Below are 23652 nucleotides of genomic sequence, written 5' to 3'. Positions count from 1 at the left end.
AACCTCCACCAATTTACCTAATTCTTTTCTGAACTCAGTTATACTTTTGGCCTTCACAACATCCGCTGGCAATGAGTTCCACAGGTTGATTGTGCATTGTGTGAAGACATACTTCCTTATCTTTATTTAAACCTGCTGCCTATTAATTTCATTGGGTGACCCTGGTTCTTGTGTTATGTGAAAGGATAAATAACATTTCCTTATTCATTTTTCTAAGATGAACAGTCCCAATCTTATTAATCACTCCTCATGTGCAAGTTGTTCCACATAGTCACCGGGATATGAGCAGTAAAATATGTCTGGCTAAACTATTTACACCCTAATGCAGAAGTGATTGTTTTTTGATGTCTGTTAACTATCTAGGAGGCCAGTCTCAATCTACAAGGGCAACGTGCTGAGCTATTTTGAAAATCTGGCCACAGGTATCCCCATAGTCATGGCTGAGTACTAAGCCATTTCAAAAATCTGCTCTTCCTACAGGCACCTAGATGGGTGCCCTTTTGAAAATCTGACCCTGATTGTGAGTGCTGAGTGCTTGAAAAATCTGGCCCTGAGTTTTCGGTGAACATCTGACTCCAAGTATCTCCTGCTTTCTGTTGTTTGTTCAGTTCAAGGAGGGAATCTAACTTTGTCTAACATATAGGACTCTACCCCACCCCATCCCTCCACCCCCGAAAAGTCAGTACCGTAAATCATAATAGCGTTTCTTAGTCCAGCGTCAACAGACAATTTCATGAATGCCTCCAATAAAAACTTTGCAGGAGTCCACTTGTGGATTTGAATAATTGGTGGAGAGCTGTTGCTCACACAGGTGTGAATAGATATAGTTCCTACAGGGAACGGACAGACAATTATGTCTTATCATTTGACTGTGTACAAAAAGCAGCATGCTTAACATGATCATTAGTGTTCTGATGTCTTAGCAATATCCTAGCATCCCTTTGGAGCTATGTGTTGTATGTTGTCCTGTTAGATTCTGGCTGAGGACTCATGTTGTCCAAAACCATATTCTGATTCTGATTGGGTCTTTTTGATGATGTCAGAGTCTTAAAATCTTGCTAGATAGATAGCTGACAATCGCTTTAAGAGCAATCCCCAGTTTTAATAGATACGTAAGCACAGCCATCTGCTTAACAATAGTTCTTAAATCCAGGGGTCCCAACCAGGGGGTGAAAATTTAATCAAAATTCTGAATCGATGCAGATTTGTTACTTTAATCCTAACAAGAAAAATACAGTGTAAATTAGGACTGCTGGAGGAAATGACCAAAGATTAAGGTTTGTGCATGAGTTTTTACAGATCTTTTTTGTAAACTATAGAAATAATACAGTATAATAAGCTGAACCATTTTCAAACATCAATCTTCTTTCTAAAACCTTACTATGCATTAACATATCCTTTAAAGGTTAAACTCTAGTAAAACAATACCAGCCTCACAGGAAAAGAACAGATATGAGACTAGAGAACAAATTTCTGTCCTCGTAATTTAAGTAGTGAGCAGAACAATTTCAAAAATAAAGGACACAATCATTATAAATGTCCACTTTTTGTCATGGTAAGGAGGACATGAATGTGCTATTATTCATTGCTATTACAATATCAGACTGAAAATATACCAGCCACCTTTTCTAAATGTGAGGAAAGGAAATTTTGTCAATGTGCTTTGCCTTCATTAAACCAGATACTTAAAGGGGTGGAGTTCAAATAACATACTAAGCAACAAATGTAAAGGTTATACTTGTGCCCTACATAAAAATCTTAACTGAAACTCACTTTTAATCTTAATTCTTGTTTTAGCATTGTCATGTTATCAGCCATAAGTATCCACTTTGTTTCCTAAGCAGTAGAAAACTTTTAAGGCGTGCTGGGAAGTCTCTAAGTGAACATTGAGTGGCAAGCCAATACCCCAGTGTTATATAATGCTTTCTCTCTCATTAGTGTTTCTTTACTTCATTTCTTTGATAAGAGCTGGGGTAGTGCACTTGATTGGTCCAATTTTTTTCAGTCTAAATCTATAATACTTTCTGATAAACCCTTGGAATGAAATCCTGGCCCTATTAAAGTCAAAGGGAGCTTTGTCATCTACTTCAGTGGAGCCAGGATTTCTGTTTTTCATTGACATTTCCCATTAATTTTTTTCACCTATTTTGAAACTTTCCAACTAAACTCTCACTCTGGTGTGTATTGATTTTGTGAGGCCCAAAGCTTTTGCCTTTATGTCCATGTATTCAAGTTTGTGTCATGAGAAGAAATGCTAGTACCTCCTCTGATATTGAGATCAAAATGGAAAAAATAAATACCAATACTTGGAGAAAATTGTTTTTATAAGAGAGCGCATTCATTAGGCATCGGTGCTGCTCAAATGCAATCCTTGCATTTTGCTCTCTCTCCGGTGTTTTGCCCATGTTTACTAATCCAGAGTAGATAATTACTGAGCCATTCTGCCTTCAATATACACATACAGAACCTTCATTTATTTCATTGGAACTTGCATATGTGTATGCCTGGGAAAAAAAATAGATTTTGGGGACCAAAATTGCATAACAAATCAGGGGCAATTATTGAATTGTTCAGTATGCACTTTGGGGATCAGTTTTTCAAATGAACTCGGGTCCCATGTAAGCACCCATGTAACAGCTTGATTTTCAAGAGTTCATGTCCCTTTGTGACACTTCTGGCCAGTTTTCAAAAGAACTCATCATTCAAGGGACCGAGCTATTGAAAATCTCCTCACTTCTTTTGGTACCTAAATGGGATCTGAGCTTTTTTGAAAATTTAACTATAAGAAGACTTTAAAATGGGGCGTGCGTTTGTTGTAACATTAGAGCTTAATGGGAAGTTCAGTATCAACATGGACTGTGATCCTCCGTCATCATCGTTCCCAGATTTGAAATATGTAGGTATAAAATCCCTTGATTCATTAAAATCTGGAACAGAAGCTTAATTCTGTCCTCCCCAACCCCCCCGTCAAAAACAGGATGTTTAACGGGTGTTGGAATTTCTCAACGAGACCCTCACACATATTTTATTGACTTTACCCAGTTTGGATCAAAATTCTGATCTCCAAAGCAAGATTCAGTGAGATTCCCATGATTCTTGGGGTAAAATACAGAGTGAAAAGGGAAGATGTTGCATAATACAGAAAGTATTCGGTAAGGAGTTGCACAGTAGTTGTTAGGACAGCACCTCGAGTTAGAGGCTTCTTTTTTCTGTTTGGGGAATTGGTTAATGCAACCTGTGGGTTTTGCTGTATTTAAAATTGTGAAGCAGCAAGAAGGGCCTCAGGAAAATCATGTTAACAGGTATAACAGCAGGACACTATTCACCTCCCCACAGCCCCCTTTGTGTGTGATGGTCATTCACTCCCAGCTGGAGTAAGCGTTGACTGCAGTAGCGATCATTTTGCCATACGTTTATCAGTAATCAAAAAGACATTTACCACTAGAGACCTTACCAAGTCCACCGTGATAATACAACAGCTTTCTTGCTGGTAGCGTCTAGGGAGAATATTGCTGACATCCTTTTAACAAAGATTTAACCTTGCAAGTCCCTTGCTGGCCAAGAAACCCTTGATTTCTGGTTAGATTTCATCACACATAAAAGTGGAGCTGCCCAGTATCCAAATGTGGGGCAGTTTTATTTTTCCCGAAGGGATATTCTTTTGGATTTCCAGCCAGAGAGTGAAAGAGAAAGAACTATGTGACATTATTTTTCCCTAAAAAGGGCCTGATTTTTAAACAGTCATTAAAACAAAGAGCAAACTTGCCATTATCCAAGCTATTAAAAGAAAAGCCTCCTCTCATCATTGCTCTGGGAGCGGGAATCCCTCTTTATTTGTGTTCCTTCCTCTCTAAAGATTCTTAGTGCTTTTGAATAAGTGAAACTAAAAATCCTCAGAACTAGTTGGATTTGGTTGCATGTAGAAATGTAAATGCCTAGTAACAATTGGGGGAAAAAATTATTCTTCCTGCTAGAAAACTTAAACTGATATACAGACTTGGGGAATCTATAAAGTACTGGGAATTGCAGAGCCCTGCAACACCCAGAGTACCTTAGGGGACTGTATTGAGGCATTCATTTGTTATAAGGCTAACTTTTGTCAAAGGCTGAGAAAATACATTATCCCCCAGAATTATTTAATCAAACTTTTCTTATCTTTGGGAGCAAGACCCTAGAACTGGTAATAGGGGTCTCAATGGAAGAAGAAAAAAACCTCTATTCTTAAACTGGTTTGGGGGAAATAAAAGTTTAAGAAATAAGTTAACAAGTCCTAATTGTTGCCCTAATATCCAACATATCTCTATTTTATTAACACTTTATCATAAACCTTTACTAACATATTTGTCATCTAAATACTACAATGATATGTGCAGTCAGGAATACAGTTAAATACAGTGTCCACCCTCAGCATTTGCTAGTTACTTTAGTTAATTAAATGATGTTACTCCAGTATAGTCAGAAAGACAGAGAGGTCACCATTAAAAAGAATTGCTATATGAAATCCCATTGTTTTTCCATCACCTGGAATAGGAATTAATTATTATGATTATTTTATATTTTTGGTAGATGCTGACTTTTTAATGGTCATTGCTGTATATACAGATAATCATACCCATAATACTAGAGTCAGAATTATTGGAGTTACTTTCAAGTATTGCGCATTTACCTGAATATTTGTATATATCTTGGGTTTTTAGTTAAAGTTACATTTTCCGTATTAATGCCTTTTTGTCTCATAACCATTGCATGGTTCCTGTTTATTTTCAAGAAATAAAACAAAGCATAACTCTTATGTTTTTCTGCTCCCTGTTAATCATTATAAAAGTTTTTTCAACAAAGGAGGAACTGATGATACCTGGGGAAGTGAACCTGATTATGCAAAATTGTTGTCAAATGTACAAATTAAAGAAATGGAAAGGATGAAGAAAAATAAAATTGCTGCTTATGTCCTTCCATTGTGATCATCTTAGTTGTTACATGTAAATGGAGAAGGAACAAAATGCTCAGACAGAAATTCAGTTTTTAATACATTTGTCATATATTTGAAATAGCAGCACTTCTAACCCCTTTCCAAATCCAGTTCTGTCTATGCACTTTACACAGTTTAATTCCTATATATTAACAAATGTAAATATTACTAAATTGTTTACCCCAGATGTCCTTGCAGTGGTGTGAGGGGAGAAAAATTATTTGTTTTTACTATCTAGCAAGTGCCCCAGCCTCACCTCGGGAAATGATCAGCCTAAAAGAAAGGAAAACAGACTATGAATCAACTGGAACAAATGCCGCTTACCATGGTAATAAAGGAGAACACACTTCGAGGAAAGACACCATGACAGGTGAGATTGTGCTTACACCTCACATATATAAATTGATTGTGATAGACACATTTTCTAGGCTTGGCTGAGTTTACTGTAATAGTGAAAAAGATCAAGTTCTGTGATGTCTGAGTACCTCACAGATATGAGATTGAAAGTAAAAAGAATAGTATTAGTATAACTCCTTATAAAACTCTTATGTGAATACAGAGCTGTGTATACATTCTTGATCTAGGTGGTAGCTCAACACATGTAATAAATACTCAACAATCAGGAGTGGCCCTGTACTTTGTAACATCTAATCCTATTACAACATGGACCTGTAGAGATGCCATGATGCCTGGGTGTTTTTCCTCACCATTATCTGTAGAGATCTTGAAGGATTCCAAGACGGGATTCTCTGCCAGGTTCTTAATGTTGCTTGGGACACCATCAGCATGCTGATTCAATACCAAGCTTCCCATGCTACAATCTGTATCCAGAAGTTTGCGTTCAAGATCTGACATTGCTCATACAGCATTTCCTGTGCAGTACAGTACTTGGTAACCAAAACCCTACAGATTATCATCTGAGTTTACATGGAGGGAGCAACATGCAAGAAGATGAATTAACATGAAATCTAAGAAGTGATCTAAGAAATGGAAAAACAGACAAATAGATTTTGCAAATCATTGAGAGCCTGGGAGTCTTAACGTCTGCCTCTGGCCTTCGGAGACAATTCAGCGGACCATTACACGAGGAAGCAGCAAAGAGGAAGCCATTTGTTCATGCAAGGTACTGTAATTGACATTAGTTTTCAGTATTTGGGATGTCTGAGAATAATTTGTAATCTCACTGAATAGAGTTGTTCTACCCTACCCTGATGTGACATTGCTGCCATTCACTTTTTCCTGTCACCCAAACAGTGTCATTGTAAAGGTCATTATTGACATGATTGTGGAGGACAGGTCTGTGTTCAGCTATTGTTACACTTTGTCAGGACCTTGGCTACATCCATGAAGAAGGCTTGTCAGAATCCAGTTTGGCAGTAGGGAAGGATAAAGGATACGGTTTCCTTTTAAAAGTATATGAAAGTTCAGGCAAGCATACTAAGTAAGAATGATCAGAGGGGAGGACATTTTCTGGCAGTTAATGACACATCTTTCACCTTGTTTCTCCCTGCCTCTTTTTAAAATCCATGTTCATTTCTCTTCCAGTTCATCTCCCCACCCTTCTCTCTTTTTTATCTTTACTGCAGTATGTCTGGCTTCTCTTTTTCTTACTTTAGTTCACTCATTCCCCCTTGTTTGCTGTTTTTTTAAGGAATGGAGGTTGGCACTTCCCCATCCCCTGTGTTCCATTTTGAGTTCCACTCCCTGTTGTGCCTAAGTCCCCATTTCTCCCTCCCCCCTTGTAACTGCTTTTTCATTGGGTTCTTTGTAATAAAGCATTTGCATCAAACTTCAGGTTACCCATTCTACTATCCAGCTACTCGGCTCTTTGTGAGAGATGAGTAACAACGTCAAATTTAAAAGGTCTACTGTAGTTCCCAGTACTGTACATGCACTATGTATTTGAAACAGGAGTTCATGAATCACATTCTCTCTTTCAGGTTGCCAAATCTCAACCCTGTACAGTTGGTCTGACATCAAATGAGAGCCATTTGAGGAAGGCAAAGCCTATAAATAACTAAATGAAGTGAATAATTCTACTAGTATATGTTGACTGTTGATTGTAACAAATGTACAGATCACCTTTACAAAGTATTTGTCATTCGTGATAGAGAAACAAGAAGCGACAACAAACATGTAAAGGAAACCAGGCAAACTGGATAAGAATATTTCAATAAAAATAATATAAAATCAATCTTTATGTTTTTGTTGTGAGATATTTTGTTGTACTGGGCTGTTCTCCTGTTTGCCTGGGTTTACATCCTGTAACAAGGGGTAAGGATTCCCTCACTGCCTGCAGCACACATGTTGCATATCCATCACTGAACTGTAGTCAGTACGTGGATGGGTTGTAAAGGAGCATGTGGGGTTTAGAGGAATATTTTGCCAAGTTGGAGTTGTGATGCATAGATTTCCTCTTATTCTGTGGCGCAATGAAAAATGCTCAGTGCAAGATATGTAGGCAATTCTCCCACTGACGTATGCAGCATGCATATCTACCAATATATCCATATGCCCGTTTATCCACAACTGTCCCAGGTTTTACAAAGCCATTCCCAGGTTACAATTCCAGACAATGTCCTGTGAACTGTTGGTTGCTACCTGATAGGTTGTTTTTTTTAATAGTAATGTTGGCCTCCTGTCACTAAGGGAATATGTGGGGAAGTCTGGGAAGCCTGCAGAAAAGAGTGAAAAGCTATAAAATAAACAATTGAGTAAAAAGTGTTAAGATCCTTATTAATGAATTAAGCAGCTCTGAAATACCATTGATTTCCTTTGCTCTCTCTGCTTTTATAACACCTTGCTACATTTACAGGTCATCACACAACTAGCCTATTTTTGAGAACTGTAAAAATAATAAGAAACAAATTAAAAAGGAAACAAACCTATTATGTTCTTTAAAAATGTGTGACTACCATAAATAAATACCATAGCTTGACTCTCAGCCATTCCCCTCCCGATCAGGGAAACCAAGGTTTTGATATGCTTTCATGAGATTTGTGCTCTGAAGATCATGTTTCTTTTACTACGTGGCTTCTCCTGTTGAACTGACATTAAGCATCACCATCTGTGTCCTATATCAATCACTCCAGGCACAGAAGCATCTTCTGGATCAACATTTTCTAGGTTTACTTTAAAGAATGTCCATTTCCCTTCTATGTCAGTGTTCAGGCTTACTCATCTAATAGCCTGCACACACTCCAGGTGCCCTGAAAATGCATTCTGAACACAAACAAGGAGGGAGTGCATCTGAAATATCTTTCTCCAGCCATTGCCAAAGGAACTTTTACTGCCTGCTTTTCTTAAAGAAACCATCATACAAAGGAGTCATCCCATATGCCAGTGTCATGTCTTCCATCATGCAGGAAGCTGGGAGTGATAAGAAAGCAGGAGACTCCCACACTGGCTGGTATTTGTATAACATACAAATGTTTAACTTTACTACTTGGAACTATGTTTTAGAAGAGGAGCTCTGCTGGATGTAATGAAAGACGCAGACCATGCAGTACAAGGGGCAGATGACTGGCTATAACTGATTTATCCTTCCCTTACGAGGGCATTGGGCTAGTGACTTCTTGTTTCAAAGTACTATAAATGTGTCCAGAGTCAGCAGTTTTTGGAACATGAAACTTGAATGTAAATCTTAAACCATGAATCAAGTAAGTGAGCTAAGATATATGGGAAGACTTAGGTCACTGATATCTTTGTCACATAAATATCTAGCTATATCCTTTTCAAAGCTGGTCTTAAGGTTATCAATGTGTTCTTCACAGAAGGCTGCTGAGGAGAATTATTTGTCTGCTAACTTTCACCAATATAGTACTTGGCATCTTATAAAATAATATGGGTAGTTTAGATTTATATAGCATCCTTCACACCAGGGGACCACAGAGTTCTTCACAAACTGTATTGGTCTATCATGGTGGCCCTTAAAAACTTCCCAGTTTTACCTTATATAAATGGATATGGTAACATCGGCATCTGCTGTAGTCACTTGTACTTACCTATTGTTACTACAGAAAATGTACAAACACTGAAATATTAATTCATCCATCACTGAAATGCAGCCACCTCTGGGGTGTAATGTGGCAGCTCCAATTCTCATATTCCCATTTGCTGCCTCACTCTCTCTGACCACCATACTTCTTTCTATCCTTCTATCCCTCCTCTTCCCCTTTTCTTAAAATCACTTCCTTCTTCATCCTCCCTCTCCCAACCCCTGACAATTTTACATGTCTTAACGTGTATACGATATCTCAGCAAAGGATGGGTGCAAACCGCAAAATGTGGATCGATTCATCCCTCTCTCTCCTTTTCACTTGTCCTCATCCTCTGTAGTTTTTGACATCAATAGTCAACTGTTCATCCAGGCAAAGTGAACTTCTTAATTGACTCAAGAGATTAAGCTCTCTCATCTTCTCCCCTAAACTATTCCAGTTTTCTGCTTTGGGAACTCTTGGCATTCCCAAACTCTTAGTGTGCCATTTTCCCTTTAATGTATTAAATAAAGGACTCTGTACCATTTATGTTTTGTTTATATTTTACAATGTGAATTTGTGATTTGCATAACAACATTGATACAAATTCTGTCAGCGGGTATATTCTGTTCTTCTGCTATGTGTCCCTGTGGTTTCCATTCACCTCATGCACATGATGTTTGCTTGTTTCTGAACAGCAGTGTCCGTTGGGGCTGTGTATGCATTCTGTAGCTCCTCATGCGGCTATGTGAGGGCATTAAGACTATGACCCTCTGTTCCGTTTTACCATCCCAGCAGTAAGATGGAACCTGGCAAACTTCTGACCAACTAGTTTAGCTTTGGCTAAATTTCTTCAAACTCTTCATAAAATCTTCATAACTCCTCTGATTCTGTGACAAACGACCACCATGAATGATACCAATCTATCTGGGCTGAGTATTTATATCAGACCCTGTGCACAGGTCCTCCAGACACTCCTCCTGTACAAGACTTTTCAATTTGGTGGTTTTGAAATCTGTGGGCTTCAAGCTGTGCCTGTCCTGTGATGGACAATTCCATTGATGGATGAACACAGGAGGTGCCTCCTCTATTTAGGAGAGCCCCACATACCGAGTAAATGTTCAATGTGGCTTTCATTCTCCATAATAAAATGTAAATTGTGAGACACGCAGTTAAAACTTCATCTCCTGGAGCAATCTGTGAAGGTCTCTTGAGATCCTGAGACAACAAGCATCTGGATCTGGGTAATGGACAAGCCAGCTTCATTCAGCTTACCATCCAGCAGGCAAGTGACTCCAAAGACCAGAGCAGAGAAGATGGTGATGAGGAAAGACCTGGCATTTGCAAAGCACTGGAACCTCAGGCACCATTGCCAACACCTACCATTACCAAAGCTCAGCACCAAGAGGGGCCTCTCTGATCTCAAAGGCACAGACTACAGGTGGAGCTCAGTATCCTCCCATAAAGACAGATCAAATAAAGCCTCAGGGATACAGCCACCAAGACCCACATGGCTTTGAGTTCTGATAATAAGGAGCAGCCTGTGGCACAGAGGAAGCCTTCTCTGGTGTCATATCCCTCAGTGTCGATGTCTACAGACAATGACAACACTCTGGGAACCATCATCAGTACTGAGACACCTATCTACACTGGTGCAAACCCTAGTACTAAAAGCATCTTATACTTCAGCATCATCCACACATGTCACTGGGACATACATTCTCAGCACCTTCAAATAGAGAACCTGCTCCTCTGAGATCTGTTACTGAAAGGGCTCAGCAGAAATGGCATTGTTCTAGTCAATACCAAATACCCTAAAGGCATGCCTCTGTGGCCCTATTGAGCTTATTGGGAGTCCATTCTTACAGGTCTTTAGAGCAAAAACACCACCAAAGGACCTGTCACCTTTGTCACCTGACAAGGTGGTCTCCTTGTCACCAGTACCAGCCTGGATGTCTTCAAGTCTAAGAGCTGCTTATGAGAATAGCTGAAACTCTGGAGCTAAAGACTTGGGTCACATCAAAGGAATTCCATAAGTCTGACATTCTCACAATTGCCAGTCCAGAACAGCGAACCGCAGCCACAGGGAGCTGCGGGCGGCCGTGCCTGCGGACTATCAATGTTAACAAACTGTCTTGTGCGGCAGGTTGCCCACCACTTGGCTAGAGCCTGGTGGCAGACACCAGCCATTGTAACTACAACTGCAAAACAGGTAGAGAAAAGGTACTAGGTCTCTCAATATGGATTTGAGTACTTCCATGCCCACCACAACCCAGACTCCTTAGATGTTTGAGCAGTGCAGTAAAAGTCTAAATCAAACAAGTGTACCTCTAAGGGGATGGGGGAGTGGGGACAGTGACCCAAAAAGGCTCAATGTGTCTGGGAGAAAAATCTTACTATTACTGCTCTTTACAGCTCAGAGTGGCAAGTTGCCAGGCCTTACTGGTCAACCTATTGGCCATATTCGACCCCAGGAGAGAAGAAGCTAAGTTTCTTGAATGTTTCCAGAGCCTTGCTCCATTACCTGGACAAGACTAAACCCTTTAGACCGTTTCTTCATCTCTTTGTGATTATACTCGGCTCTTCAAAAGGCCAAACCTTCCCAGCAGAGAGACTTTTTAAGCGGATCACACAGTGTTGCTCTGCCTGCTATCAAGTAGCTGGTGAGCCTTTCCCTCTAAACGTCAGTGTACAATCCATGTACTCCACAGACTACACGAGGGCACAAGCAGCATCTTCAGCCTGATTCAGGAATGTGACTGTACCTGAGACCTGCAGAGCAACCTACTGACCTTTGTCAAACATTGCACTCTTGACATGGCAGCCAGGTCCTATGCTAAGTTCAGGAAAGCAGTGCTTTACTCATTATTTGACTAATTGACTGGCCTTCCTCATTCACCTGTCCAGAGGGGATACTGCTTGCCAGTCACCAGATCCACACTGACACATGCTCAAAGAGAGAGAATGGTTATTTACCTTGCAGAAATTCTGGTTCTTTGAGATGTTATAGTCAGTGGATCCCTTGACCTGCCCTCCATCCCTGCTTTTCAGAGTCCTCAGCTAACCTGGGCTTTGAATTGCAAGGGAACTGAAGGAGGGTCGCAGCCACTCCCACTCTGCCCTTGTACAGGAGCATAAGGAGACACAGGCACATGCTCCGCTATTCAGAAAAACTATAGTCTTGTGGGCATTAGGTACATATGTACCTACAGTAGGAACCACACTGATTACAACAAGGATAGTGTCCCTAGCCTCTGTTTGCCAGAAGCTGGGAATGGGCGATAGGGGATGGTTGATGATTATCTGTTCTGTTCATTTCCTCTGGAACCCCTGGCATTGGCTACTATCGGAAGACAGGATACTGGTCTAGATGGACCTTTGGTCTGACCCAGTATGGCCGTTCTTATGTTCTTGTAAGATGTACAACATCTTGAAGCACCACAGTTACTGTAGGGTAAGTACCTGTTCTATATTCATGCTCCCTGTGAGTGATCTGCAGCCACTGCACAAATTGTTTACTTTGTATTCTTGCAAATATCCAAAATGCACAAGTTTTTTCCAACCACATCTGCAATATGTATCTCAGGTAGGTTGTAAGGGCAAATGCAGGGGTAGAATCAGCCCCATTTGAGACACCCATGGCTTGAAACGTTATTGGAAAGGAAGAAAAACTGAAATCCCTACTAAGAATGTGAGCATCTCTAAAGGACAGATGTGATATTTTTCTTGTTCCTAGAATTACTGCTTCATCTCAACACTTTCAGGCTCATAACTCAATTCACTTAATGAGCTTGACTGTGGAACATCTTGGGGGAGAGTGATATTAGTTCACAGGCTGAGGCCTGATCATCCAGATCGCTTCATTTTCACCAGATATCAGCCTTTTGGTAGTTCATTTTTGGAGCTAATTTTGGAGCTCTTTCCCCCCAAGTGGTTGGTTTCACCTTATAACAAAAGCAGCATTGCAGTGCAGCTAATTCATGCATTTGACCGTCATCATCCTAAGCATCTGATCCAAGGAACAAAAGTGCCAGGTTTTTTAGTCCCAGTATTTATAGTTGCATATGTTAAATGTATAAATGATATACTGTAACACAATGTACTTAGCCTGAGATTTATGGTTTATTGTTGTTTGCATACCAAGTTTTCTTATTGACTTATGTGTGAAATCCACAGATTCAGTATAACTTTCACCTACTAACATTAATAAGTAATATATATGTACACAGCAAAGTGAAGAATGAGACTATTTGATGGTAAGGAAAGTCTAGCATTTACATGATAATTTGCAAGTGAAAGCAAAAGTGAACTCACATAACAGCCACACTTCATAAAGCTTAGGTACATGCTGGTGCTTTCAAAGATGCAATTCAGTTGCCTTCTTTGTTACTTTTAATCAGCACAGTTAATCTACTAACCCGCAAAGAGAAGGAAATAATCCCAAATTAAGAATCTCACACTCTTAATTAAAAAAGAAAAAGCTATCATTCTCTCAATATACCCAAAGATGCCAATTCTGAATTCTTATATATATATATTCTTATATATATATATTCTTATGTGAGTTCACTTTTGCTTTCACTTGCAAATTATCATGTAAATGCTAGACTTTCCTTACCATCAAATAGTCTCATTCTTCACTTTGCTGTGTACATATATATATATATATATATATATATATATATATATATATATATATATTCATTCCAGAATGAATGTTTTTTACTTGGGACAAATCTTAACCAGTATTATGTTAATATATGTAGTGTAATAACAGCAAAATCACTGCAAAAAATCCTGCAGCGAGACATGTCTGGAAATACTTTTCTCCTTTACTTTTGTCTTTAGCTCAAAATGCTGGAATCTCAACTTTGTACAGGAATTCTTATGGTGCACCTGCTGAAGATATCAAACACAACCAGGTATGTGAGTACAGTAAAATACTAGTTTCTATTCAAAAAGTGCAAATGTATTCATGGTTTTGCCTATTAGAACAATCAAAAACATTAAATAATAGAGAAGTATGGACAGTGAGGGCTACATTCTGTGCTTTTGCAAGTGGTAGCAATTCCATTGACTTCAAAAGCGTTGTGCTCTTCTGTACCAGCAGAGAATTTGGACCCAAGTTTCCAAAATGTGTAACAATTTATCATGGCATACAGTACATAGATGGTATTACATGTGTATATGTGGCATAGACGACAAAAGCGCAGGACTCTGCCTAAGTAATTCCACTAGCTCATCCCGTAGTGGGAACCTCATGGTTTTTTGATGTCTTATGTTCCATGAATTTGGTGGTGTGCATCCAGTTCCAAGTGGTCAGGTATCTGCACCACAAAAAACAGCACTGTCATTGACACTACAGTAACTCCTCTTTTAAAGTCATCCCAGTTAACATTGTTTTGTTGTTACGGCACTGATCAGTTAGAGAAAATGCTCGTTTAAAGTTGTGCAATGCTCCCTTATAACGTTGTTTGGCAGCCACCTGCTTTGTCCACTGCTTGCAGGAAGAGCAGCCCGGAACCAGGGTGGGCCGGCAGCCCCCCTATCAGCTCCCCTAAGTTCCCTGTGCGGCAGCCGCCCAACAGGCTATCAATTGTCGGCAGTTCAGCTGTCCCCCCACACACACACACTGCCATGTGCTGCTCCTGCCCTCTGCCTTGGAGCTGCTCCCAGGAGCCTCCTGCCTGCTGTGCAGGGGATGGGGGGGAAGAGGTGTGCTGATGTCAGGGTGTCCCCCTACCCCTGCTCCTGCCCCCTGCTCCTGTACCCAATCTCCACAGAACCGGGGCGGGGGGATACGACGGGGCTCAGGGAGCTTGCTGGCAGCAGCTGCTGTCTCAACTTGCTGATCTACTTAAAAAGGCAATGTACTTAGAGTGGGCTCAGCATACTTAAAGGGGCAATGCGCCTCTCTCTCTTTTTCTCTCTCTCTCACACACACATATACACGGTATGTGTCTCTGTGTGTCTCTCTCTGACACACACACACACGGTGCGTGCGTGTGTGTGTGTGAGAGAGAGAGAGAGGGAGAGAGAGAGAGTGTCTGTCTCTCTCTCACACACACACACACACACACACACACACACACACACACAGTGTGTGTCTCTGTCTCTCGCACACATGCACCTCCCAGCACTTCGGAAAGTGGAGAGAGTGATGCACTCCAGTGGGATAGTGGGGGTTCATCATCACTTTCCATTTCAGGGAATCTTTGCAGCCACTGCCATGTGTCTGTTGTATTTCCTCCCTCCATTTGTGCTGCCCTGTAGCGTGTGAGGCTACATTAACAACAATGTATTAACCCTTGAGGGCTCAGCCAAAAGATAGATCATCATTTAGCAGCAAGGCATTCTCTGGGAAATACCCCATCCTCTGACTCCACCACCTCAACCAAGCCTCACAATCATCACTGCTGTGTACAGTAATAAATTGTTTGTTTAAAACTATATTTATTTATTTATATTTCCCTGGAACCTAACCTCCCTTATTTACATTAATTCTTATGGGGAAATTGGATTCGCTTAACATAGTTTCACTTAAAGTAGCATTTTTCAGGAACATAACTACAACGTTAAGCAAGGAGTTACTGTACCTGGCTCTCCTTGTTTAAAAATTTCAGCAGACATGCCAAGTACTCTTTCATCCTTAGTGTGAGCTGTTTGTGCTATACCTGTGTTAATAGAGGCCACTGGCTTCCATATTTGTCAATCGGACACTTTTCACAAACATTAATTCCCACAATGGTTTTTTTAAAGAGGGAATTTGTGCATGTGTGTGCACATTCCACCCAGTAGGCAATAGTACATATACACAAGCATAGACCCACACCCTAAATAGAAATCCTTTAGAATAGTCTGTCCATTAAAACCACAGTGTGCATTTAACAGCTCATGAAAAAGTAGAGCAGTCTGTGTATTTAACTGATACCATAATTGGCAAGTTAATACTCCTTATTAGAATGTGGATGTATATGGAGTTGGGGTGGAATACAAAAGAGCATTTCCTGAGCCCCCACCAATAGGGTGCTTTCAGATTATTGTGGAATTGTTTGTTTGTTAATTGTATGATAGACAATGCTATGTTGCACTTAATTAGCACCTTTTGTTCACAGATCTCAAGGTGCTCAAGCACTAATTAATTTTTGCAACATCCCCATGAAGTATGTAAGTGTTATATCCATTTTTCAGAATGGGAAATGAGACAGCAAGTTTAAGGCAAAAAATGAACTTGGTGCAGACTTATCGGGTACATAAATCCATATTTAGTAGAAATGGTCTTTTCTGCAGAAAATTTTGGCTGGGAACAAAACATTGTAAATCAGAAATGCCCCACTTGTAGTTTGAAAACCAAAAGCTTTTCAGTTTCCAGGTGTTTGGTATCTTGATGAAAAGTGTAAATGTAAATTTTCTGTGGAAAGCAGCACTTTTTGCAGAAAAAATTGTTTAATTCAAACCCAATTTTCTGTCAAAACATGATTTTGATGAACATTTTGTGACCAGCCCTAATATTTAGACATCTAAACAGGCCTACTCTCAGAGGCGCAGAGAACACACAACTCATGGAAATTTCAGAAAAAATAGGACATTTTTATTTATGTGCCTAACTTTAGGTAGCTAAGGCTATTGGGGTTTTCTTTTAGTTTTTGTTTTAGTTTTTTTTGTATTTATAATTTTGTTTACATTTTTCCAAAAACAACAAATATACCAAAATACCAGATTCATCACAATACACAAAGGAAGTAAAGAGAGTTAGGTGAAAGGGCTGGGAGGGGAAGTGACATGTCTCTCTTCAGGGTCTACATTAATCATAGACGTCTAAAAAAAGTCAGCTCTATATTTTTAGGGCATTCCCCTTCTGCAGAATGCCAGTCATTTGGAAGCTGTGTGATCAGCCGTATCAGTGAGCCAGGCATCAATGTTTGGTGGGAATCAACTTTTCCATGTTTGCAAGATTAATTTTTTAGCACCCAAAACTGCACATTGGAACCACGCTGCCTTGTTACCAGGTAATCTCCAGGCATCAGGAATATATCCAAGAACAAAACAAGGGGGGGGGGGCTCCAATTTAGCATCCACTATCAAATTGGTCCTTTGACTCACCTCAGATTAGAAATTCTTGATACAGGGCATTCCCAAAATATGTGAGCTAATGCAGCACCCAGGGAGTTTCATTTCCAACTGCAGTCAGCATTTATGATGCCCATTACAATTAGCCTATGTGAGGCCAGTGTCTTTTGGTGAATAAGCCGTAGTCCCAGGTCTGTAGTTGCTTTTTTAGCATTAGATACAATTGTATTCCATTGGGTTGGGATAGCTGTGTATCCAAATCTTTATGCCAAGGCATCCAGGTTTGAACATTTGGGCTGAAACAATGTGTCCAAGATACTAACAACCCCCTGGAATCTAGGCGTACTGAAACCACGGCTGCTGTAATAATACAGAGCCCAATCCTGTGAGGTGCCAAACACCTCCTGTGATTTGCTGAGCATCCTCTTCTCACATTAACTTCAGTGGTAGTTGATGGGTGACACTGACACTCTGTGCAGTGGTCCCAATGCAGCTGTACTTCTTCCCCTGCTTTTAAATACCGAGACATCCAGGGACATGGTTTTTGGCCATGCTGCTTATACACAGGGCCGGCTCCAGGGTTTTTGCCGCCCCAAGTGGCGGAAAAAAAAAGAAGCCGCAATCGCGATTGGCAGCAGCTCCACCACGCCGCTTTCTTCTTTGATGGCAATTCGGCAGCAGATCCTTCCCTCCGAGAGGGACCGAGGGACCAGCCACCGAATTGCCGCCGAAGAGCCCGATGTGCAGCCCCTGCCCCTTGGCCGCCCCAAGCACCTACTTGTTGAGCTGGTGCCTGGAGCTGGCCCTGCTAATACAATAGCCTTGCAGATCTCTCCATGCAGCAGCATGTGATGTCATGGCACACTAGGTGGTGTGTAGTGGGCTCAGCTAGAGTGAAGGGAGAAAGCAGGATTTATATGTGGAGTTCTGTGATGGCTCTGTGAGCTAGAGCCGCACTGGGAGGCTCTACGAGAGAAAGAGGCATTATGCCTGTGCAGTGGAAGAGCAAGCGAGGAAGCATGGTTGGGGGAGGCAGTTACTACACTTCTTCTGCAGATCTAACCTGTACGTCTGTCGGGACTGCGGTGCAGCCATGGGCTGGTGAGGCCATGGCCATATGGCCACGCCAATGCTGGGGCTGAGAGCACTGCAGGCAGTACTGGCCAGTTATCCTGCCAGCTGTCCCAGAGCACTAGTCACCAAATGTCCAGCTGCACCGGGGAAAGCATGACTGCATCTTTTCCCTCCTCCCTGGTGCAGCCACACATCATAAATTAGCCTTTATTATACACAAAGCATGTTAAAAACATACCAGAATGTCGTCTGTGGGATGAGTACATTCAGTAAGATTTAAAGGTTCTTGGTTTTTTAAATGGTGTTTAAAATTTCCAAAAATATTCACAACCTAGGATCAGGTGCAGCACTATGGGCGATCTAGATTAATACAGGATTTTTTGCTTCTCTCTCATGCGCTCTCTCTCTCATCTGTTTACTGGAGCCAATCAAGGGATTCCTTAGAGGAAAGAAAGGTGCTGGCAGGTCTGGGAACAGCACTAGCACAAGCTTAAGCTACACATGCTCCTCATAAAAAAGTGAGCTGTGATCTCTAGCATTTAGAAAAGGACAGATGTTTAAAGGGATGCAGTGGAAAGCTGGCTGTAGTTACATAGAGGCTGCAAAGCAGAAAGAATGGAGTTCAGATTCATAGACTATAAGACCAGAAGGGACTATTGTGATCATCTGGTCTGAGCTAACTAATGCAGGCAATATAACTTCCCTGAATTAATTCCAGCTTCGAGTCCAGTGGCTGTGCTTGAACTAGAGCATATTTTTTTAGAAAAACATCCAGTCATGAAGATACTTAGCACCGGTTTATAAAATTCATCTTGTAGTTTAAATTTTCCCTATCAAAACTTTCAGGCTCAGCTGTGCAAAAACAAATCATTGAAATAGTTTGAATTAGCTTCTGTGATTGATTAGGAAGAGTGTTCTGTCCCGTCATAGATACACAAGATCCAAGGCTATGAAAGAACTATAACAGCAATTTAAATGTTAGAGAATAAAGAGATTAGGGAATAGCTCAATTTAAAGGAAGGAAAGGGATATATTTCAAGGCACTAAGTCCAAGACTTTCACATATGGGTGCCTCAAGTTAGGGTTCTCATCCATATTGAGGAATTTAAGTAAAGCAATTTGTAAAAGTGCAGAGCACCCACAAATCCCACTAAACTCAGTGGGAACTGCTGCGTGTCAGCATCTGTGAAAAATCCAACCACTTTTATTTAGGTGCCTTGATACTAAGCTTTAGTCACCCAGGGTTTAGAAATTTTGGTCTGAGTCATCTTATTTCTATCTTTAAAAAATGCATGGGCCAAAGGTTTCCCCAAAGAAAACTTCGTTTAAGTTGGTGTCTTTATTAGACATTTGAGTCCTATGATGAAGTCCTGTTATATGGAGACAGAATAAGAAGCTGCGTAAGATACAGGAAGGAACTGAACACATCAGGGTTTATAATAGAAGTGGCTGCAAGCTACATTGTTTGGCTCCAATCTTCCAGGATTATGGCTCAAACCCACCACTAGTTCACACAGCCCAAGCCTAAATCCTACAGCCTTTGCTGTTTAACTGCCTCTCTTTAAGCAAACCAGCATCTGTTAGCAGCAGTAATAAATGTGAGTATAAAGCACTCCCGGCAGCATTCTTACTCCAGCCTGACAAGTTGAAATGAGCTGGAACTGTTGGCTGTGCACCCCTTGTGCTAGTTTGTTCTCCAGTGTTACTCACACCTAACAAGCTGTGGGTGTTATTATCTTTCTAGGTTTCAACACAGCCAGTTCCACAGGAGCCCAGTAGAAAAGATTATGAACCATACCAGCCGTTTCAGAATTCGACAAGAAACTATGATGAGTCCTTCTTTGAGGATCAAGTGCATCATCGCCCACCTGCAAGCGAATACAACATGCATCTGGGACTAAAATCAACTGGCAACTACGTCGACTTCTATTCAGCTGCTCGTCCCTATAGTGAACTTAACTATGAAACAAGTCACTATCCAGCTTCTCCAGATTCCTGGGTTTGAGGCTTGGGCAAGACAGAAAAGCTCCAGGAACTGTGCATGTGCATGCATACCACAAGACATTCTTTTCCTGCAAATTTAGTTTGTTAAAGCCTGTTCCATAGGAAGGCCCTGATAATCAGTATGGAAAATTAAAGATATTTTAGAAGGCTAAAAGAAATGAAAGTTAAACATGGAAGTCATTAGAAAGAGAGAGAGATATATATATACATATATATATATATATTACAGTGTGGGACAACTTTACTGTTGGCCTATAGAGTCTAAAACAATGGTGCTGTACACTGAATGTGGCTGAAGGAAGGAGAGTGAATATGACAGTGGATGTGGGTCAAGAGTTAAGCACAAGACACTAAGCAGTTTACATACTTTATGGGGAACAGCTTCTCACACTTTGTTTAATATCCTTATTCATTGTGAATCTAGGCTTCAAGTTGCATTTGGGGTTTCCTCTGTACAGCAAGATGTTTCTTGCCTTTTGTTAATGCATTGTTGTAAAGTATTTGATGTACATTACAGATAAAAAAAAAAACCAAGTGCATTGTGTATATTACACCAATGCCACAGTGTTTCTTCATCTATGGTTCTAAATATTGCTTCAATTTCAAAATTTTGAAAGATGTATGAATTTCCAGTTTTTTTTGTTTTCTTTTCCCCAGTGCGTTTTAACAACAACAACAAAAAGGAATATTTAGCAGTATTGTTCGTTCTGATATGTGAATTTGTTTGTGGCAACTAAAAAAAAAAGGCATTCAGCAGTTTCTGACAATTAACATTCATCATTCCACACTCCTTGTCAACAAAATGCTTTTTCACTGCCTAAAATTTTAGATGTAGATATTTGAAATAGATTTTTCATTTATACCAGTTTTCTTTATGATGATACAGTGTTAAAAGAAAATAAATTACAATTGATCTGTCATCCATATTTGCTAAGAATGTCTATTTCCAAGCACCTATCATAAAAATACACATTCTTGCTTGTGAGTGTCCATGTATGCATAATATTCTCTTTGTGTGTGTGTGTGTGAGAGAGAGAGAGAGAGAGAGAGAGAAATAAGAGTTATTTTCATCTGCTGTTCTCTTTGTTCAAGCTTAAATTTTTTTACAGTGGAAACTCCAGTATGTATTTTTCCTCACCCACTATTGTTAGTGAGTCAAAATATTAGGACAGTTCCAAGTGGAATTATAAGGTTTTTAACCCATTCCTTCATTCTTAGATGCTATTCCCTTCAAGATCCCATCCCTCAACATTCTTACCATGAAGACAAAGCTCAGCCTAGTCTGTATTGCCACCCTAGGACTAGCAAGTGCTACAGGCAGAAGCAGTGTAATCTCTTCATGTTCCTGAGGGAGAGAGAACATCAAACTACAACAGGCTGACACGATCGGTTCTTAAATCTGGACAAGGACCCAGCACTGAGATACTGGCACAGTTGTTTTTCTTTTCATCATATCAAAAATATTCCTTAGATATAAAAACCATTGACCATTTCTGTACATTTAAAAAAAATGAAACCAATAAGACCTAAAATGAGCTTTTTTATTTATTTTTTTTCCCAAAATGTGGAGCAGTGAACGGAGATACTTTTATCTTCATCCATCTACAGCTTGGAAGTAAAAAATTTGAATCCACAATATATAGTATTCATATCATTTAGCTAACTGCAATGCACAGTCTTGACACAACTAGATCCAATACAAATGAAATATTTGTAAATTAGTGAAGCTTCAGCATATAGTTTGTTTTAGGGATACAAACATTTATGTGATTACTCATTGTAATAGTCCCAGCATTGCCTGAATTATACCCCAGAGGCAGGAAAAACTTTCTCAAATCCTTATCTGTATTACAGAGCAAAAACAGTACAGGTCACTGGGGCAAGTGTTGTGATGTAGACATGGTTTATCAGTAATCTAGCACTGTAGTTGAATCTTTCTGGAAAACCTTCCCAGTGTATGATAAGTAACCTTAGCTCTTCTTTGTAGTAAACAGGAAAAATTGCATGAAAAAAAAAGGAGGGAGTGGCACCATATGCCAAATGTATATTGAGGTAGATACAAATATTATTCATAATTTTGGACACGGGCTGTTTATATTTTCTTTATTAAGTTGATGTTAAAAAGATAAGTGACATTTGCAGCACTCTTTTGAACAAAGCACATTTTCAGTATAAATAAAATAAAATAAAAAAAAAAAAGCAACATCACTCGTGACTTGAAGTTCACCCTGATTGACTATGCCCATCAGACTCATGCATTTCTCCTGTTACAGGCGTGCACATAGGCCTAAGGGACTTTGGATTCTATATAATGCAGAAAGTTGTACGTTTTGTTTATGTAAATTCTCTGAGCAGGTAAAATGCCCATGTTGTCTCCTCTAGGTTCTCTTAACCATGAGGCGAAACGAAATGCTGACCATTTGTCAAGTGAAAGATATTGGATTAAAGGCACAAAATGGCATGAAACTCTTTCTGTCTATGTTCCTCCCCTCACCCCTTTTATTCCATTCTTCTCCAGAGGCAAGTACTCAGAATAGTGACTTTCTTTCTTGCTTTATTGAGTCTTGGGAAGGTGCTGAATTTCCTGGCTTCTTTCCAGCCCTGGCAATGCAGTGCCATCTCCCATGCCAGGCAGGATATGTAAGATTATCTCTTTTTAATATTGAGGGAAATATGACCACCTACTGCTGCTCCCTTCAGCCTTGTAACATACCACAAAACACAGAGAGCGAGAAATGTTCCAAAAATGTATAAACTGCATTTGATGTACTGTACAATGTTGGACTTTTTTAAACAAGCTTCTTATTAGAATCTTGATTAGCTGTGTAGATCTATATAAATCTCAATGTTTTATTAAAATGTTGTTTATGGTCTGGAAGGAATGGTTAACCTATCTCAATAGTAACAAAATTGCACTACCATGAGCAATACTGATTGGTGGGAGGGGGGAAGAAATTGAATATGGCTCCAATATTTAAAGGATGAACTATGATTTAAAATACTATATTAACACAGAAAAACATTTTGACAAATAATGTATTTAAGCCCAAAAGATAAAATAAACACTGGTGTCAAATAATATGAAAGAAATATAAAATTATAGATTGACAAAAAAAAGGGTTTCACTGTACATGTTACTAACATGTACAAAGACTAACTCATATTGACGTATTTTCTATTAATAAATCCTACTGTATTGTGGAGAACTGTTCATAGTGCAGTGTTTTTAAATGCAAAAGTGAAAAATTATGATGAATTAAGTTACTTTCTAGTTTGCCCCACTTACATGACCCTAGGCTTTATTCATTTTCAGCGGTTACACATCAATGCATTTTCACCTCTAAGCTCAAAAACAATGGAAAGGCAAGTTTTGGTTGTTTTCAGTCATGACAGTTTTCATATCCCACCCTAAGGTTTATTGGTGGGGATGCTAGCAGGGTGTGTGAAAACAGCATATCTGGGAGGATGGGGCCTATTTTGGAAGTTGTGTCATTAGTGCCCATTTCACCACTGCTTATGGTTCCCAGTGCTTATTAGCAGCCAACTTTAAAGGGGTTA

The 23652-nt window shown here is 39.9% G+C and overlaps 1 protein-coding gene across 3 annotated transcripts in view; it reads left to right on the top strand.

Annotated features, from left to right (window-relative positions):
• The window catches only part of CTNND2 (catenin delta 2), a 1145701-nt gene extending 1124687 nt beyond the window's left edge, over nt 1-21014 (top strand). For all 3 annotated transcript variants that reach the window (XM_039524144.1, XM_039524145.1, XM_039524146.1), the window contains 3 exons: nt 5208-5339; nt 13795-13868; nt 19835-21014. In XM_039524144.1, coding sequence (XP_039380078.1) covers nt 5208-5339; nt 13795-13868; nt 19835-20095 — 467 coding nt within the window. In that variant the 3' untranslated portion in view covers nt 20096-21014. The remainder of the gene's footprint in view (nt 1-5207; nt 5340-13794; nt 13869-19834) is intronic.
• Nucleotides 21015-23652: the final 2638 nt, after the last annotated feature.

This window comes from Mauremys reevesii, linkage group 2 (genome assembly GCF_016161935.1).
Source record: "Mauremys reevesii isolate NIE-2019 linkage group 2, ASM1616193v1, whole genome shotgun sequence".
In the NCBI taxonomy this organism is placed as follows: Eukaryota; Metazoa; Chordata; order Testudines; family Geoemydidae; genus Mauremys; species Mauremys reevesii.
Note: the sequence above shows the minus strand (reverse complement) of the source record. Positions and strands in the feature narration are given on the sequence as shown.